The sequence below is a fragment of the Aspergillus saccharolyticus genome (assembly GCF_003184585.1).
Source record: "Aspergillus saccharolyticus JOP 1030-1 unplaced genomic scaffold BP01scaffold_16, whole genome shotgun sequence".
NCBI classification, from domain to species: Eukaryota; Fungi; Ascomycota; class Eurotiomycetes; order Eurotiales; family Aspergillaceae; genus Aspergillus; species Aspergillus saccharolyticus.
In genome coordinates this window covers 559,368-576,302 of record NW_020290626.1, presented here as the reverse complement: position 1 = coordinate 576,302, position 16,935 = coordinate 559,368, and the positions used below count along the sequence as shown (strand labels likewise).

Here is a 16,935-nt window from a genome sequence, read left to right as displayed (position 1 = left end):
CCCAATAAGACGCATGTGGGACTTGAGGATTGCGTGTAAAGATCGAGTTCGCGGGAGTACAACGCCCCGCGACGGCGTGCATCTGCACGGGTATACAATATGTATGTCAAGCTCTCATCTCTCGAACCGGTTATAATGGCACAGGGGTTTCTAGTCAGGTTGTTGGTCATGATCTATGTACTTCAATGCGTCCAGGGTCTTCCGGATCTCTTTCTCTACCTCTCCCATGCAGAATCATATTCACTATTTACAATCTCCTGGAGGTTCATTCTGCAATCCACAATCTCTCTTCCATTGACCAGATCGTTCTCGGTCACTCGTTTATTTGCATCGGTCTCATCTTTGGCGATTCCGGCCTTGACGTGTCTTCGGATCAATCTCTTCCGCGCGACCTCAAAGTCGACCTCGACAAACCAAAGCTCATCCATCAATTTGGCAGCCGTGCTCCACGGCTCTTTATTCAGGCTAAGGTAGTTGCCCTCGAAGAAAATTACCCGGCAGGTAGCCGGGATGGTGATATCATCATCCACAGGATCCTTGATCGCGTGGTCAAAACTCGGAGCGTACAGGCTCCGTGTCCGAGGTGTGACCTCTTCTCGCAGCGCCTGAACTAGCTTGAGAAACTTTTCTCCGTCGAAAGTGAACGCTGCACCGCGGCGGGCAGCAGCATACGCGGGGTCGGGCATTTCGGCTAGCTGGGCCCGTGTGAGATGGTAGCCGTCCATCGGGACGGTGGTTGCGATAAGCGGTGAGTCTGGATGTTGCGCTGAATATCGTTGATTGATGCGGTTGGCCATTATCGTAGCCAGCTCCGTCTTTCCAGAGCCGGGAATGCCACTGACCGCAATTAAGAGCCGGGTGTCATCTGGCGTGGTTTGAAACTTGTCTGTGGCTCAAGGCATTAGTTGCGGGACATTCTGGCTCTCCGCGGCTTCGTTCATACAAGGAGACAGAAGAGGGGGAAAGTTCAGCTGTAGTACTCACTCCAGATTTTGTCAACCAATCGCTCGACTTGTTGATCCATGATGGGATGAGGGAAGGTCTGCGGGTCTAGACAGAATAGACACGAGGATTGATCAAATTGGATTAACAAGACTGAGCACAGATAACCGTGGTCTCGTCCATGCAAGTAATGGGTTTGTTTGTAGTCCCCGAGATATGTATGGTGGCAAATTGAGATGATCTCAAGCGAGTATTTCGAGAATGCAATCTAAAGAGTTTGAATTGACTATATCACCCGGTAGGTGCCTGTTACCACAAAATGCGCGAGCGAGTTGGACGTTGAGGGTCTGCATGGGCAGTGGAAGCTCGGGCGGTCCATTTGAGATAAATAAGTCTGCGGGGCTTGTCGTCAGAGTGGGGGCGTACAGTACAATCGCTTTTACTCCGGACTAATGATACGTCACATCACAGGGGAACAGCAACCACTTCTTGCAATTACTGTGTAGAACCACCAGCCAACCTATAGTACCTGCGGATAGGCTCCTTCTAAAGATCATATACAGTACCATCGAACTCGGTCTTTACGTTGCTTGCCTGGATTTCGTTGTTACCCACCAAATTCACAAACAGGCAATTTGTTGCTTGTCATTGCTATTAACCATCTGGGACATACATGAGCTGTGATAGTAAGGGGTCTCATCAATTGAAAACTTTGAGATATCAGTACAGGAAAGACAAAAGTATGTATGGAGAAAATTATTTCCGTATCGGGTGGTGCCCGCCGCCCAGAATGGAAAAGATATCAAAACACACCAATAACGCCTGACACATCATTCCCGCTAAGAAAAAGCTCGACCCTTGTGGCCTGCGCGTTTCCCGGTATCTCTCAAGTGAAGCATAACAAGCATTGTCTATCACCCAGAACCAAAATAGGACAGAGAAACAGGAAGAAAGTACATAGAAAAACAAGCACCAGGGAATCGTTTTTCAGCTTCGACGAAGTGGTCCGTCCACTATGTCGGCGTCAGATGGCTGGTCGGCTTCGCGCTGACCGAGGGAGCGAGACAGTCCGACGGACGCCCAAAAGTCGTCAGGAAGATCCTGTCGACGTGTGAGGCGGTCCAACACGGCCTGGACCTGGTGCAAGTTTTGGTCCGTAGAAGAGTTGGAAAAGGCGAAAGATACAGTGGGAATTGGAGGCTGAGTACTCATGGTTGATTGGAGTTCGGGTGCTCGTCTCACGGTTCCCAGAGAACGTGCCATGGCCCCTTGTAAATCAACGGCGCGCCTCAAAGACTCCAGTTGGCGGACGGCGCGATAACGTCGAAGCAGTGGATTCTGCGAAACCTCAGACTCTGAATCGCTTTCCGATTCGGTAGCACTTGGTGGGAAATCACATGGATTCAAGTATTCAGGGTACGGATCGAGCACTATCTCCATTGTACTGGGGCCTGAGGGGATTGAGTTTGAAACGGTTCGCAACGCCGTGGCAGAGCTTCTCATAGCGTCGCTGGCGGAAGCATTCGGACCAGGTGCAGACGCTGAATTGAACGATGTATCAGCACTGGGCAGACTTGTGTCAGGCGTGATTGTTGTCAATAATGTCTCCCAGGCATCGTTGGCGTGGTCATCATCTGGGCTGAGGCTCCGTTGACGATCGCCCAGGCCATCTGAAAGCGAATCTTGGTTCAGACGGTTGGCATCATTGATGGACCGCTGGCCCACACGTCTCAAGGAAGGGAAAGCAAATGGCGCAGACAGATCTGGACCCAGGCTTTCCGATGGAGGAAATAGCGACATTTCGTGAAGTCGTCGCGCTTGAGAAGCGCTTCCGTGGTATGCGGCCGCAGGGGCAAAGCGAGGTGTGAAATGAGGATGATCTTGATCCTGTCTGCTGTTTGTATCTACGCCTGGAGAAGCGATACGCTGGGTGTCGGACAAGATCGAACTGCGTGGGATCCTCAGGCGTTGGCCAGGACGGCCGTGGCGGAGAGCGTCACTAAGCAGTCGCTGACCGGCTTCGTTGCGACTAGAATCCAATAATCCAGCGGTGAGATCAAATGGATCTTCAGCGGTGGCAGAGTTCGAAAGAGGCGAGCGAACGTGTCCCTGTATGCTACTCGACTCGCGCTCGCGTGCGCGGTCAACCTCCTCTGCTAGTATCAATGCCCGTGGAATGATGGGCGAGCGACCATGGCGCTGGAGGCTGCTCGAATCTCGTTCGCGTTCGCGCTCGATCTCCTCTGTCAATGTCCGAGGAGAGATTGTTCGTAGTGTGGCATTTCGCAGGACTGAACCGTAACGCGAAGGGCGACGAACACTGGCCTGACGACGGATCGCAGAGCGTGCGGCAGCGCAACTATCTTTGATAGCAGAACTCCTCGTATCTTCTGTCGGGGAAGGCTCCCGGAACATCCTATATGATTAAACGTCAGTCAAGACCATTGTTCCGGACGCTTTAGCCTAATGGAGCAGGGCGCGTAAAGTATTGATAGCGAACTGGAACGGACTCACGGAATACCCATGATTACAATGAATCAGGAAAAGAATCAAAGGCAATGTAGGTTCAGAATGATTATTTTTTTTTAATAATGAAGTGATCACATTCAGAAGCAAAAAGAACAAAGAGAGCGTGAGGCAGGAGACTAATAAGCACAGTAGGCACGGAGATTGCGGGGAGCAACGACCAAGACGAGTTCGATGGAGAAACGGCAAGATTTGGTTTTCCTCCTAAAGGAAAAAAGCGGAGGCAACGACATTGGCGCATGAGGCCCGCCGTAGCAGCCCTCGAGAAGAACGGCGGCTGGATAAGGGTGTGGCGCCATCGCCATACGCGTATATCCCAGTACGGCGGCTAACTAGATTATGTATGTGCTACTGTAGATAGAGGTTTACCGCGGTCCAGAAAACATTGGGAGTGCGGACGACAACAACAACAACAAATAAACAAACCTCTATTTGATGAAGTTCTTCATCATGACAGCCTGTTGGACCATGTACTCACCGCGACACTTGATGGTGGTTTGCACAGTATAAAAGTCTCAGCGTTTGTACTCCCGTGATGGACTTCGACGTGGAGAAGTTGAGAAGTTGCACAGTCGCAGCCTGAGGCATGGATTGCTTATCGGGCACTTTTCCGATTTCCGATTATCTTGCCGACCGGTGCTGACTTTCCCGTCGAGAGCACCGGACGTCTTCGACTGATAACTACTAACTGCTTCCTTCCCCATGTCAACTGCTCCTGTCCCTGCTTGCTGGCCATGAGCCTTGAATCATCCCCTTTTCTATCTACCAGTGCGCGTATTGAGGAATGATAGAGCTCGGCCTCAGTCGGATCTCCCGCCTCCTCCAGCAGACTCCGCCGTCATGGAAGGCCATCCACATTGCTGGAACTAATGGCAAAGGCTCCATCAGTGCCTATCTATCTCACCTGCTGTCTGCCGGTGGTGTGCGCTGTGGTCGTTTCACCTCCCCACACCTGATTGACCGATGGGATTGCATCACGATTGGGGAGAGTGTTGTTCAGGAATCACTTTTCCGACAGATCGAAGCTAGAGTCAAACTTCGCGATCAAACCCTCGGTATCGGTGCTAGCGAATTTGAGCTTCTGACTGCAACTGCCTTTGAGATCTTCAATCATGAGCAAGTCGACATCGGCGTAGTCGAGGTCGGCATGGGCGGCCGATTGGACGCCACGAACATCTTAAGTGATGTTTTAGTGTCCGTCATTGCGAAAATCGGACTCGACCACCAATCCCTACTCGGAGACACCATCGAGCAGATCACACGCGAGAAAGCAGGCATACTGAAGGCTGGGGTCCCATGCGTAGTGGACGGTACCAACTCGACTGAGGTAATTACAACACTGGAGGAACGTATTAGGGAGCTAGGGATCAAGTCGACTTTTGTTCGCCCAGAAACCCAGTCACCGATACTTGGCCGCCTTTTCGCCACACTCGACCTGCAACCTCATCAACAAGCCAATATGTCTTGCGCGGTGTCTGCACTTCGGTTATCACTGAGTCAATTCCGTCCCGATATCAATGTCGACATGCTCCTCCCTCACTTGTCGAGCGTGGTGTGGCCGGGCCGCTTGCAGAATATTACATTGAAGCCTTTGGTGAGCCGCGATCCGCCCGTTCTACTTGATGGTGCGCACAATGCTCAGTCTGCAGAGGTGCTGGGACAGTATGTGGATCGCAAGCTACGTGCAGAACGTGCCAGTGTTACCTGGGTTATTGCGGCCTCGAAAGGAAAAGATTTATCTACCTTATTCCATAACATGATCAGGGCTGGTGACAAAGTCGCAGTTACCGCATTTGGCCCTGTCGATGGAATGCCCTGGGTCAAGGCGGCCGATACTGAAGAGGTAAAATCGTGTGCCCAGTCTATCACAGAGAGCGGTCGAGTACGGACGTTCGGGAGCGATGTCTCTGCTGCGATTGAATGGGCTTGTCACGAAGCCGATGGCGGCCCATTGGTCATTGCTGGTAGTCTTTACCTTGCCTCTGATGTTTTGCGTCTTCTTCGAGAAGCACAGGAATAGCTAAGGCATATTTATATTCAAAAGATACCCATTCCAGCATCTTACTAGCTTGTCCATCTCTCTTGAGCACGCCCTATCAGTAATAAAAGTATGCTTGTACCATGTTTAGCTATGATCCGATTCTATGCAGGATGAAATGCGAATGACTTAACGAGTACTATGACTATTTAGTTGCTTATTGAAGTATTGGCCATTCTTATGGTAGACTGCGGTTCGGCTCTGATAAGGTCGATCGGAGATACAGCAGCGGCCGGGCGCTGCGTCATGGCCCAAGCCAAGTGGTGCTGTGGAGAAAAGGAAAGTTCAAAACACCCGCTGGTAGTCCCTGCGTTTGCCCGACAGGCACAACAGGAAGTGCTTGATTTTTCCGAGCTTGTTCTCTTGTTTGTCACGCTCTATCTCCTATTGAGATAAAGGTGCCAATCCGAACATCTTCTTTGCCTTAAAATTCCAGGCTCTAATGTTCAGCGACGCGTTCATCGGACGCGGCTCTTGCGAGTACGATAACAGGTACCCTTCCAGTATGTTGTGCTTTTTCTCTCTGCCTCTGGTGACAATCATGCCATACAATCTGGCACCTAATGCTTGCGATCATCTGAAAGAATTCCTGCAGAAGTCTTTGATTCTTACTGACACTCACGATGCCAGTAGACACCAAATCGTGCTGACATGAATAATCCGGTCATTTTTCTGGCATCGGCCTCCTTCAATTTATTTGTCGTCTAAAGCGATCCCATTCGTTCAAGAATCTTTGATACATCAGGCCGAGGGCAGTGACTAGTCTTGATCGACCCGAATACCTCAAGAATGGTCTCTCGATCATCCGAAGCGCTTGAGGGGCCACCTCTGCCTTCCAGACAACCAGGGACGCCGGCCAAAGCACGACTGACAAGACTGGGATCCAGCCCGGCAAAGCGAGAAGACAAAGGCAAAGACGGCAGAATGATCAAATCGTCGGCGAAAGATGTTGCTGAGCTCAAGGATTTTGTATGATAACAGCCCTCCTATCTCACGGGGTACTACAAGCTAACGCATGGACGACAAAGCAACTGGGTGACTGCTTGGGCAAGGGCGCGTTTGGCTCAGTCTATAGAGCTCTTAATTGGAATACAGGAGAAACCGTTGCTGTCAAGCAGATAAAATTGGCAGACTTACCGAAGAGCGAACTACGGGTTATCATGGTAAAGTTCAACGTCTCTTTCCCATGCACATGATCGTCGCTGACTCCGCGTGTCGCAGCTAGAAATTGATCTCTTGAAAAATCTAGATGTAAGACATGACTTGAACATCAAGCGTCATGACCTAAGCATGAGATGATGCTGACTTAGAACTGCAGCATCCTAACATCGTCAAATACCAAGGTTTTGTGAAATCCGCAGAGACTCTGAACATCATACTTGAGTAATTGATGCCCCGGATTATGAGAGAATGCAACTTCTAATGATTTTAGATATTGCGAAAATGGATCTCTACATTCGATTGCAAAAAATTTTGGTCGCTTTCCGGAGAATTTAGTAGGCCTGTATATGTCTCAGGTGCTGCACGGCCTTCTGTACCTGCATGAGCAAGGTGTCATACATAGAGATATCAAAGGAGCCAACATTCTCACTACAAAAGAGGGTCTCGTCAAGCTTGCTGATTTTGGTGTGGCCAGCCGGACCACGGGGCTCAGCGAATCCAGCGTTGTTGGTACTCCTTACTGGATGGCTCCTGAAGTGATCGAGCTATCCGGTGCAACCACGTCGTCTGACATCTGGAGTCTTGGATGCACTGTCATTGAGCTTTTGGAAGGAAAGCCGCCATATTATAATCTCCAGCCCATGCCAGCCCTGTTCCGCATTGTCAATGATGATCACCCACCTCTCCCACAAGGAGCTTCGCCGGTAGGTATTCCTTCTCCCGTGTTATTTTACGCCTTTTTGGTAGATTGCTGAGCAAATCTGCAGGCTGTCAAGGATTTCCTGATGCAATGCTTTCAGAAAGATCCCAATCTGCGTGTATCAGCAAGGAAGCTTTTAAAGCATCCCTGGATTGTCAATGCGCGCAGGACAGACTCAGTAGTACCTAAGAAGTCCACGGAATACGAGGAAGCCGTTAAGAGTGTGCAAGAATGGAACGAAGCTCTTCGTTCCCCTGAGACGGGCACGTTGCGTAAGCCTTTCAGGTTCGACAGACAAGGCTCTATTTCGTTCCGTCCAGAGCTCGGCCCATCTCGATATGCGCCAACGACAGACACGCTCCCAAGTCCTGTTTCGAAACATGTGAACCAGTACCGATCTTCTGAGTCTACAGAGGAGGACAACTGGGATGACGACTTCGCGACAGCAATATCCCCAAGCGCGCTACAGCTGCCACATCTTCGACCGCAGGACAATTTCGGTGGAATGTTGTCATCTGAAAAGCTGAAAGCCTTCGCGTCGCTTGACGGAACAATGCTCAAGTCCGATGACGTATTCTCGGATTTTGACGATTCTTCTTCCCTGAATCACTTCGGCGAGGCGGACCCTCTGCAGACTATTCGACCTTTTGCTTTAAAGCATTCAGGAATCGAGGGAACTCCAAGTCAGCCAAAGACCACCATAGCTTCCATTCAACACAATGTGCCAATTCTCAAGACACCGGTTCCACCCTTGAAGTCCCAGCGACCGACTTCCTTCTTCAAGGAAAACTCGGTCGAGGATTATTCCGACCTCATTAACGCCAACGAGGATGTTTTGGACCACAAGCTTGGCGCGTTTCAGGTGAGTAATTGCTTGATGACCTCTCTTGCCTATCCCTAATTTGAGTTTAGGAAACCGACGAAGAAACAATCACGCCAGTATCATCATCGAAAGAATTAGTCAGATACCAAGAATCGCCTGAACGCGAAGATCACGAACCACAACTGCGGAAGCGAATATCAGTCAAGCGCACACGATCCGATATAGAGATTCAGCGCTATGCTGAGAACGAGCGCGATGAAGATTTCTCTGACATCCTGGGTGCCGATGAGGTTGCTTTAGACAGACCGCAGAACAATAACAACTCTAACCAGAGCACATTGAGACTCAATTCCAAGTTGTCTAACAACTCGTGGCTTGGAGATCAGGATGACGAAGATGATCCTTTTGCGCAGCTCGAAGAGGGACTTGATGAAATGGACTTGGAGGCCAACATCGCGCGTGACAAGTATGCACGGCTTAAAAGTCAGGTTGAGGGGCTTGTGAGCTCTCTGAAGACGTCTCAAGACGAAGACGTGCTTGGGGAAATTTCCGAACAGTTGTTGACGGTGTTTTGTGACCTACCCGAAACAAAAAACATCATTATCAGCGCTCATGGGATGCTGCCGATCCTGGAGATACTGGACATATGCCGTCGGCGCGACATTATTCTCTGCCTATTGCGCATCGTTAATGCAATCATTTTCAATGATTATGAGATTCAGGAGAACCTCTGCTTCGTGGGCGGGATCCCCATAATCAACGAGTTCGCCGCCAAGAAGTATCCCAGGGAGATTCGACTTGAAGCGGCTGCATTTGTGCAGCAAATGTATCAAACCTCAACACTCACCTTGCAAATGTTTGTCAGTGCTGGTGGTCTCAATGTCCTGGTTGAGTTTTTGGAAGACGACTATGAAGATGAACGTGACTTGGTCCTCATTGGAGTCAATGGAATCTGGAGTGTCTTCGAGTTGCAGGTATGGACTGGCTTGTGCTTTTACATTTGTCAGACAAGCACTAACTTGAGGCAGGGCTCGACCCCCAAGAATGACTTTTGCAGGATCTTATCGCGTAATTCAGTCCTGGATCCCTTGTCGCTTGTTCTCAGTCGCGTGTTAGATGAAGAAGGCGATCTCGCTGAGATCGTCGAGGGTCGGATTGCAAACATCTTCTTCATATTCTCGCAGGCCGAGAATCATGTGAAGGAGATGGTCGCAGAGCGAACGGTGTTGCATAGTAAGTGAAATCGAGCCCGTTTCTACTTTCGAAGCACTGATTGGTTCTTGAATTAGGAGTACTGAAGGAATTGAGACGGATGACACCCGTACACCAAATCACTATGCTAAAGTTCATCAAAAACTTGTCAATGCTCTCCACAACGCTCGATGCGCTTCAGAACTCGAATGCCATTGATGTTCTTACCGATTTGTTGCGGTCTACCATCAAACGCCCACATTTCCGCGAAGTCTCCAATCAAATTCTCAATACCATATACAATATGTGTCGCCTAAACAAGTCTCGCCAAGAAGATGCAGCCTTGAACGGCATTGTGCCACTTCTCCAGAAGATTGTGAAAACTGAACGGCCTTTGAAGGAGTTTGCCTTACCTATTCTGTGCGATATGGCACATTCTGGAAAGGTCGGTCGCCGTGAGCTATGGCGTAACAAGGGTCTTGCATTCTACATATCTTTACTGTCAGACCCTTACTGGCAGGTCACAGCTCTTGATGCTATTTTCAACTGGTCAGTGTTCGATCCCTCCGACAACTATCGAAGACTAATTTTCTGTGTCTAGGCTCCAAGAAGAGACCGCAAAGGTCGAGGAGCATCTCCTTGATAACCGTTATGAACGAGTTTCCTTCACAGATTCTATTGTCAGGTGCTTGACTGTCTCCAAGGCAAACGCATTCGAGAATCTCCTCGAGCCATTTCAGAAGTTACTCAGATTAAGCCCGCCAATTGCATCAACTTTCGCAAGATCCGACATATTCACCAAACTTGGACAAAAATTGCATCACAATAAAGCTGCGGTACGGCTAAATCTGCTACGCATCATATCAAGCATCTGCGACTCAAGTGAGGAGCAAGGGGGCCTGCTTGCCAGATATGGACTTCTGGACGCAATTCGAGAGCTTGAACATGACCCAGCGATCTTGGTCAGAGACATGGCCGGCAAGCTGATACAGTCAAATGAGAAAAGTGAATCGTATCACATGGAGAAGCGCAAACCAGGCGTTAGACGGCGCAGTAATTCGACCACCCCACCGAGTCTCCTTGCAAATCAATCAGCTCCGGCTACTCCACAGGTGAATCGGTTCAGCCAGTCCAAAGCTTACTTCGAAGGCCGAGAGAGCCAGCGCCCCTCGCGGAATGCTCTCAGTAGCTCAGCACTGGCCCTAAGACCTGGAAGTCGAGATGGGCCAAGCTCGAGCCTTACTGCGGGAGTGAACCCCGTCTCCGGAGCCTCGAGGAACAGATTGTCCCGAGGCGTCGGTAACCGACTATCACAGGTCGACTTCCTGACTGAAGAAGAGCTCAGACCTGCAAGCTCACTATCGCGCCGTCGCTCAATTTTACCGCAGCGCCGACGTCCTACACATACTGATGCAGATTGGACGTCTAAAGCCCCTTGACCTAACGCGACTAAGTCGATCTGTGCCATACCAGCTCTACCGTCAGAGGGTATCAAAGACTCAAAAAAAAACCCTTCTTTTGTTGAGGTTGCATTGAGGAAGGATGTCGCGGGGTTCTGCTTTCAGTTGTTTTACCGGCTATGCGCCTGCTATCCGGACCTTTTCCCAGATCCAGTTGGCACATTTGTATCAGAAATCCTAGATTGATACGGCTAAGTCTGCTAAGTGGGGAGTGAAGGGTTGTTGTACATTGTGTGGGGTACATACAAGGACTTTGTGATCGATTCATTGCCATGGTCGATGTACTGTAAATAATCATTGAAAAAGTACATTGCGACTATTGACATGGACGCTGGAGATATTGAAGGGAAAATGAAGGTGATGTACAAGTGGGAAGAAGGTGAACGATTTCTACGCCCAACGGCTGCTTTTTGTAGAGACAAGACCTATAGAAGAGAAAGAAAACCCTTGAGGGTGGCGATCTTCGGCGGCGGGAGAGCGGCGATTCCGGCCAGGCAAAAAGGACGCGGCGGCGGTCACCACCTCCGACCTATCTACTTACCCTCCTTTTTCCTCCCTCTGCCTCCACCCTGTGTCTCTTTCTCCGTCACTCACTCTTTTCACGCAACCCTTGTTGGAAGCTTAGTGCTGGCACGGATGAAATACGCCGTCCAATCCTTCGCTTCGGTCGACTTGTGGTCGCTCTTTAGACGGCATTGTTCGTGATCGGGATGAGGGCGGCGCTCCGCATCCCGCTGCGGGCTTCTCCCACTTTTGTTCCCGCGGCAGTCATACGATCCAATTTTGCTCACTTGTATTTCCCCCTGGCTCCGTTGTCGACTCCTTCTGCTCCTTCTCGTCGACTTTCCTATGCAACTACGCTTTCGCCGGCTACCGAGCGACGCCGTGCCTGCTATCCAACGTTACCATCGTTTCGTGTGCGACATGCATCCACCTCTGCTACTTCGGGTCAGGATGGCACGACGCAGTCTGGACACAGGAATTCACGCAACAGGACCTTGAAATATGCTGTGATCGGTGGGATCGTTGTCGCTGCAGCAGTCGCATACGCAGATGAAGTTCAACATTACTACCGTGCTGCAGCACGGACCGGCCGTGTTGTCGGTGCACTCGCTGTCTGCATCAACGAGTGAGTTTATCAGGCTTTCCTCTGATTTCTCATATCAGTAGGCGTACTCATAGATGGTCGCAACTAGTTATCGTGTTACCCTCAAGCAAGAATCATTCACCTCGGAAGAACGGAACGAAGCGATTCGAGCCTGTCACAAGCGCTGCGCGGAGCGTACTTTGCGTGTCCTCGAGAAGAACGGGTCGATATTTATCAAATTAGGCCAGCATTTGAGTAGCATGGGATATTTGCTCCCTATGGAATGGACGACAACTTTCATTCCGCTACAAGACAAATGCCCTATTTCGTCTATCGAGTCAATTGAAGCGATGTTCTTGGCTGATACCGGCCGCAGCATTGATGAGTTGTTCTCATCCTTTGACCCACTGCCCATTGGCGCCGCTTCCCTCGCTCAGGTGCATGTGGCTACGCTTAAGGAAACCGGCCATAAGGTTGCGGTAAAAGTGCAACATCCTGCATTGGCAGAGTGGGCGCCCTTGGATCTGGCATTGACTCGATTTACCTTCTCGACTTTAAAGCGCTTTTTCCCGGAATATGATCTGGAATGGTTGTCAAAGGAGATGGATTTGTCTTTGCCACAGGAGCTAGATTTCCGGATGGAAGCTGAAAATGCCATGCGGACAAGCGAGTACTTCAAGAAGCACTCTACCGCTCCACTGGTCATCCCCGAAGGTGTGTTCCCTGAGTAAATTTGAGTATATTCATGGCCAGAGGCGACAGTTGCGCTAACATGTGAATCAGTGATGTGGGCTCAGAAGCGTATTCTAGTTATGGAGTTCCTCTCTGGACGACGACCCGATGATCTCGAATTTTTGGACACTAACCACATTGACCGCGATGAGGTCTCCGCTGCATTGGCACATATCTTCAACGAGATGATTTTCGGCGACAACGCTCCCTTGCATTGCGATCCACATGGCGGAAATATCGCTATCCGTCCGAACCCTAACCGTCCCCATCATAATTTTGACATCGTGCTCTACGACCATGGGCTTTACCGTGACATTCCTCAGGACGTGCGTCGCAATTATGCGAAGCTCTGGCTGGCAGTAATAGAGGCCGATGAGTCGCGTATGCGGGAGTCCGCTCACAAAGTCGCGGGCATAACGGACGAACAATTTCCTCTTTTCGCCAGCGCCATTACTGGAAGAGACTACATGGTCCTCAAGAAGAAAGACATCACCTCCGCTCGAACGTCAGCGGAGAGGGACAGCATGTCTGGCGCACTGGGGGAAGGCATGTTGCAACAGCTTGTCGAACTGCTGGGTCAAGTTCCTCGAATCATGCTACTGATCCTTAAGACCAACGATCTGAGTAAGTCGATGGTCACCCTGCAAAGTATGGCGATGTCGCGTTAACATACCGGTCACAGCCCGCAGTCTTGACGAAAACCTTCACACCCGCCAAGGACCTATGCGCACGTTCCTCATTCTTGCACGTTACGCGACCCGCACCGTCTTCGAGGAACAAATGGAAGCTGTATATGAAGCAGGCGGCCTTCTTCGCCCCGCCAATTTCTGGCGTTTTCTTTGCGCCTGGACCGGCTTCTTGCGCGTGGAATTAAAGCTTTCCATCTACGAGACTCTTCTGTCGCTGAAGAGTCGCTTCGGGTTGACCTAGAGAAAGCTATCTTTCAATATTCTCTGTACGGTCTTCTACGCCGCCGCCGCCGCCCCCCCCGGGAATCTTTTCCAATCGTGGCACAAAAGCCAAATGCCCTTTCTTGGACTTTTGAGCGTGAAGTACTCAGATGCTTATGAGGACCGTCGCTCAGTTTCGTACGGTTTGCGCATTTTATGGCGTTTCCCCCAATTTCCTTGTGATGTGATCCATCGTGCATCTTGTTTCTTTAGATCTGGATTTTTAGAGTATTCCATTGAGAAAAACCAGGTGTATATTAAGTGGTTTACATAAATAGATATAAATATGCTTTCCTCTGGTTACGCCATGTGATCCTTGGTATTCAGGTCTCCTTTATTGTATTAAGTGATACCATGCCAATGACTGGACGATGATGATGTCAGTCCCTGCTACGTAAGCTGTGGCAAATGAGATGAATCCCGCCGCAGCCACAGCTTGCTTTCCACTCAACTAGTGAGTGATTGGAAGATCTTATAATGGTATGGAATTTGGTATATATTGTAATGAATGAGTTAATCAATCACAACGGCCTGCCTTGTCTTGTGTCTTGCTTAGCTGGGAGAAGGAAGCTCGCATCCAAAGAAAAAGAGATAAAAAGAGAAGATTGCTGTACAGTATTGAAGTGAAAAAACAGATAACTCCATCCCAGATCCACAATCAGAAAAAGAAGAAAAGCGAACAATTTTGTCCCATAGCTATTGCTTTTGTTATCTCTCCCGAAGCAACCACGATGGAGAGATTCACTAGGTTGGCAATCTTGATTAGACCTTAACATTTTAATGCCCTGCTCCCCCCCAGTACTAGATGAGACGGTGCAAGGCAGGATGTTATCGCCTTTTAGATTTTTTTTTTTTTTTTTTTTTTTGATCGGTGTCCCTTTTGTTTTGTTTTGCTTTAGCTGTCCCATCTAGGCGACAGGAGCAACTTTCTCGGGTTGAGCATGAAGATCCGGAATCGAGGCACCAGTACCAGCCAGGTTAGTCTTGACAGCCTTGGGGTTCTTGGTGTAGTAATCCGAGATGGCGGACTTGATAGCATCCTCAGCGAGCATGGAACAGTGCACTAAAACCACGTTAGTCGCGGAAAAAGAAAACCAGCTGCATAGGGTAGATAGGGCAGATATAGAAACCGGAAAGAGCTTCAACGTACACTTGACAGGAGGTAAGCACAGTTCCTTGGCGATATCGGTGTTGCGGATCTTGGCGGCCTCGTCGAGAGTCATGCCGCGCACCAACTCGGTCAGGTAGCTGGAGCTAGCGATGGCGCTACCGCAGCCAAAGGTCTTGAACTTAACGTCGCTGATCACGTTGGTGTCCTTGTCGACGCGGATCTGAAGCTTCATCACATCACCACAGGCCGGGGCACCGACGAGACCCGTACCGACGTCGATGCTCTTGGCCATGGAACCGACGTTACGGGGATTGGAGTAGTGATCAAGAACCTTCTCGTGATATCCCCTGCGCTGCTGGGGCTGGAGAGGAGAGGAAGTGGTAGCCCGTATGGTTGAGATCTGGCTTTGCACGCCGGCGACAGCCGGGGCGGCGATGCGAGGCGAGAGGACGCCGGCGGCGCGGGGGGCGACTGTTACAAGACGGCGGAACATTGTTCTCGTTGTAAGAAACGTATGTAAAAAGAAACAAAAAAGGGTATCCTGTTATTAAGTGTTCGAGACAAATGGTAGTGGTGATGAGAAGTGAGAGGAGATGGGTAGATGAACGATGGAGTGTGATGAAAGATTGATAGTCGATTGATTAATGGAGGTGAGGGAAACTTGAACTAGTCCGTCTTATTCACTGACGCTAATCCGCTTTCAGCAAGCCCGTTTGCCTCCGTCGACCGGCTTCGGAGATAGGAACAGCCGCGGTTCTTCAATCGGGATGACGTTCTCGCTTCCTGTAGGGTTGCAGCTGGACGATAAGTTTTGATGCTGATGCTGATTATACTCAGTAAAGTTTTCTTCTTGAATCACTTGGTGGTTTGAGGCAATTGTGGAGGGAAGAGGTTCAGGCAAAGGGTGCCCGCGGAAAGCAAGTGTTGAATGGATTAGTAGGTACGGAGTAGTTCGTTCTAGTCTGGTTCTGGTAAAGCAGGCACTTCGGCCAACGGGAACAGACTGCAGGCGGCATTACCAAGCAGCTATCGCAGTTGGTTATCGTGCCGCCCTCCATCTGATAATTATTTTCGCCTCGGATCAGTCCTGACTCCGGTTAGCTTTCCCCCCCCTCCTGCGACAGCCTGTCCACCCCATTAACAACAATCAGGAACACAACAAATCTCTCTTGTACACAAGACAATGGCTGGAAAGACCTTGGGCCGATCATCGGGGGTAAGTTGTCTGGGTTGTAGTGGACTCGTAACTACTGGTCATCTCTTATCTTCTGAGTTCCTGTTCCAGCTGTCTCCTTTCAGCGATGCATGACTAACCTACCACAACAATCGACCCGATCTGACTGACTATACCATGATCCAGTCTCTGAACGCCCCTATAGCTGCCTTTACAATGGCGGTTATCCTTTGTTCTTACTGCATCAGCTCTATCAACACTGCTCGTCGCGAAGCACAGTCCTCTTCCTCCGTCACAAGCACCACTACTACCCGTCAGAAGCGGACGGATGCCCAGCAATCATGGGTCCAGCAGGCGTTGGAAGAGAGCCGGAGCTCCGAGGGGGGAAAGAATGGAAATTGAACGAGTGCAAGCACTCGTCCCGGATGGATTATCATTTGCATCATGATATCAACGAACTGCCTTAAAGGATAAGTAGGCTCGTTTGTCAAAGTTGTTCTTCTGTAGATACTCTAGTGTACGTGGTAATATTGCTATTTATTAGCGGTCACTCCAGATATATAAACCTGCGGCCTGAAATCCGGCCGATCTTGCCAGGATAAACACTGGGAAAGTATGTTCCAGGATCTAACCCCCAACCCGGCCGTCCAGCAAACCCAATACTCAAAACCAGGATGGACCGTATTCAACATCAAGAAGCAGTAATTCCATGAGTCAGAATTTTCAGTGTATGAATAGTCATATCCCGGGTTTTATGATAACACCGCGGATCTACCATTTGAAAAATGTTCATCATATCAATGGAAGGCGCTCTGAAGATTGGAAGGCAAAGGCTGAGTGATCGCTGGCACCCAAGGTCATAGATAACCGCCCTTCTCTGCTGACTGGGCTTTCATCAAGGCCCGCTGAACGACAAGGGAAGCAGCACCATGAGAGTTGTCCCTAAGGATAATTATGCGATGCACAGGAACTAGCAAAGCAATCAGCATCAGCTAGATCCTATTGAGGACTCCTCCATTGAGAGACTGCCGTCATCATGG

The 16,935-nt window shown here is 49.8% G+C and overlaps 7 protein-coding genes across 7 annotated transcripts; 4 read left to right on the top strand and 3 right to left on the bottom strand.

Annotated features, from left to right (window-relative positions):
- Positions 1-201: 201 nt before the first annotated feature.
- BP01DRAFT_341397 (kinase-related protein) lies at positions 202-1,284 on the bottom strand. Its single transcript, XM_025573444.1, has 2 exons — positions 985-1,284; positions 202-886 (listed from the first exon to the last, which is right to left on the bottom strand). Exons 1-2 carry the CDS (start codon positions 1,022-1,024, stop codon positions 216-218), a joined length of 711 nt encoding a protein of 236 aa, XP_025431177.1. The 5' UTR covers positions 1,025-1,284; the 3' UTR covers positions 202-215.
- Positions 1,285-1,610: 326 nt separating this feature from the next.
- BP01DRAFT_392140 (uncharacterized protein) lies at positions 1,611-3,627 on the bottom strand. Its single transcript, XM_025578125.1, has 2 exons — positions 3,457-3,627; positions 1,611-3,358 (listed from the first exon to the last, which is right to left on the bottom strand). The coding sequence occupies exons 1-2, from the start codon at positions 3,465-3,467 to the stop codon at positions 1,930-1,932; spliced, it is 1,440 nt and encodes a 479-aa protein (XP_025431176.1). The 5' UTR covers positions 3,468-3,627; the 3' UTR covers positions 1,611-1,929.
- A 436-nt stretch (positions 3,628-4,063) lies between these two features.
- On the top strand, positions 4,064-5,598 carry BP01DRAFT_357147 (dihydrofolate synthase). The gene has a single exon (XM_025575124.1). It carries the CDS (start codon positions 4,253-4,255, stop codon positions 5,486-5,488), a length of 1,236 nt encoding a protein of 411 aa, XP_025431175.1. The 5' UTR covers positions 4,064-4,252; the 3' UTR covers positions 5,489-5,598.
- A 225-nt stretch (positions 5,599-5,823) lies between these two features.
- BP01DRAFT_423720 (serine/threonine-protein kinase) lies at positions 5,824-10,891 on the top strand. Its single transcript, XM_025579640.1, has 11 exons — positions 5,824-6,009; positions 6,140-6,475; positions 6,535-6,669; positions 6,728-6,757; positions 6,825-6,889; positions 6,939-7,371; positions 7,435-8,229; positions 8,280-9,164; positions 9,219-9,423; positions 9,480-9,930; positions 9,983-10,891. Exons 2-11 carry the CDS (start codon positions 6,296-6,298, stop codon positions 10,818-10,820), a joined length of 4,017 nt encoding a protein of 1,338 aa, XP_025431174.1. The 5' UTR covers positions 5,824-6,009; positions 6,140-6,295; the 3' UTR covers positions 10,821-10,891.
- Positions 10,892-11,359: 468 nt separating this feature from the next.
- BP01DRAFT_319965 (ABC1 kinase family protein) lies at positions 11,360-13,907 on the top strand. Its single transcript, XM_025572679.1, has 4 exons — positions 11,360-11,970; positions 12,038-12,642; positions 12,712-13,284; positions 13,343-13,907. The coding sequence occupies exons 1-4, from the start codon at positions 11,552-11,554 to the stop codon at positions 13,588-13,590; spliced, it is 1,845 nt and encodes a 614-aa protein (XP_025431173.1). The 5' UTR covers positions 11,360-11,551; the 3' UTR covers positions 13,591-13,907.
- A 569-nt stretch (positions 13,908-14,476) lies between these two features.
- On the bottom strand, positions 14,477-15,259 carry BP01DRAFT_423718 (putative iron-sulfur cofactor synthesis protein (Isu1)). Its single transcript, XM_025579639.1, has 2 exons — positions 14,761-15,259; positions 14,477-14,673 (listed from the first exon to the last, which is right to left on the bottom strand). Exons 1-2 carry the CDS (start codon positions 15,212-15,214, stop codon positions 14,519-14,521), a joined length of 609 nt encoding a protein of 202 aa, XP_025431172.1. The 5' UTR covers positions 15,215-15,259; the 3' UTR covers positions 14,477-14,518.
- A 527-nt stretch (positions 15,260-15,786) lies between these two features.
- On the top strand, positions 15,787-16,419 carry BP01DRAFT_357143 (uncharacterized protein). The gene is made up of 3 exons (XM_025575123.1): positions 15,787-15,817; positions 15,873-15,937; positions 16,082-16,419. The coding sequence occupies exons 2-3, from the start codon at positions 15,905-15,907 to the stop codon at positions 16,295-16,297; spliced, it is 249 nt and encodes an 82-aa protein (XP_025431171.1). The 5' UTR covers positions 15,787-15,817; positions 15,873-15,904; the 3' UTR covers positions 16,298-16,419.
- The last annotated feature ends 516 nt before the right edge of the window (positions 16,420-16,935 follow it).

Excerpts from the sequence above, each read along its gene's own strand:
- BP01DRAFT_341397 (XM_025573444.1), bottom strand. The coding sequence starts at position 1,024 with ATGGATCAACAAGTCGAGCGATTGGTTGACAAAATCTGGA. Across the intron at positions 887-984 it reads ATTGGTTGACAAAATCTGGA|ACAAGTTTCAAACCACGCCA; the intron begins GTGAGTACTACA and ends CTTGAGCCACAG.
- BP01DRAFT_423720 (XM_025579640.1), top strand. The coding sequence starts at position 6,296 with ATGGTCTCTCGATCATCCGAAGCGCTTGAGGGGCCACCTCTGCCTTCC. Across the intron at positions 6,670-6,727 it reads GCGAACTACGGGTTATCATG|CTAGAAATTGATCTCTTGAA; the intron begins GTAAAGTTCAAC and ends CGCGTGTCGCAG. Across the intron at positions 9,931-9,982 it reads CTTGATGCTATTTTCAACTG|GCTCCAAGAAGAGACCGCAA; the intron begins GTCAGTGTTCGA and ends TTCTGTGTCTAG.
- BP01DRAFT_423718 (XM_025579639.1), bottom strand. The coding sequence starts at position 15,214 with ATGTTCCGCCGTCTTGTAACAGTCGCCCCCCGCGCCGCCGGCGTCCTC. Across the intron at positions 14,674-14,760 it reads GTGCTTACCTCCTGTCAAGT|TGCACTGTTCCATGCTCGCT; the intron begins GTACGTTGAAGC and ends ACGTGGTTTTAG.
- BP01DRAFT_357147 (XM_025575124.1), top strand. The coding sequence starts at position 4,253 with ATGATAGAGCTCGGCCTCAGTCGGATCTCCCGCCTCCTCCAGCAGACT.
- BP01DRAFT_319965 (XM_025572679.1), top strand. The coding sequence starts at position 11,552 with ATGAGGGCGGCGCTCCGCATCCCGCTGCGGGCTTCTCCCACTTTTGTT. Across the intron at positions 12,643-12,711 it reads TCCACTGGTCATCCCCGAAG|TGATGTGGGCTCAGAAGCGT; the intron begins GTGTGTTCCCTG and ends CATGTGAATCAG. Across the intron at positions 13,285-13,342 it reads CCTTAAGACCAACGATCTGA|CCCGCAGTCTTGACGAAAAC; the intron begins GTAAGTCGATGG and ends TACCGGTCACAG.
- BP01DRAFT_357143 (XM_025575123.1), top strand. The coding sequence starts at position 15,905 with ATGGCTGGAAAGACCTTGGGCCGATCATCGGGG. Across the intron at positions 15,938-16,081 it reads CCTTGGGCCGATCATCGGGG|TCTCTGAACGCCCCTATAGC; the intron begins GTAAGTTGTCTG and ends ACCATGATCCAG.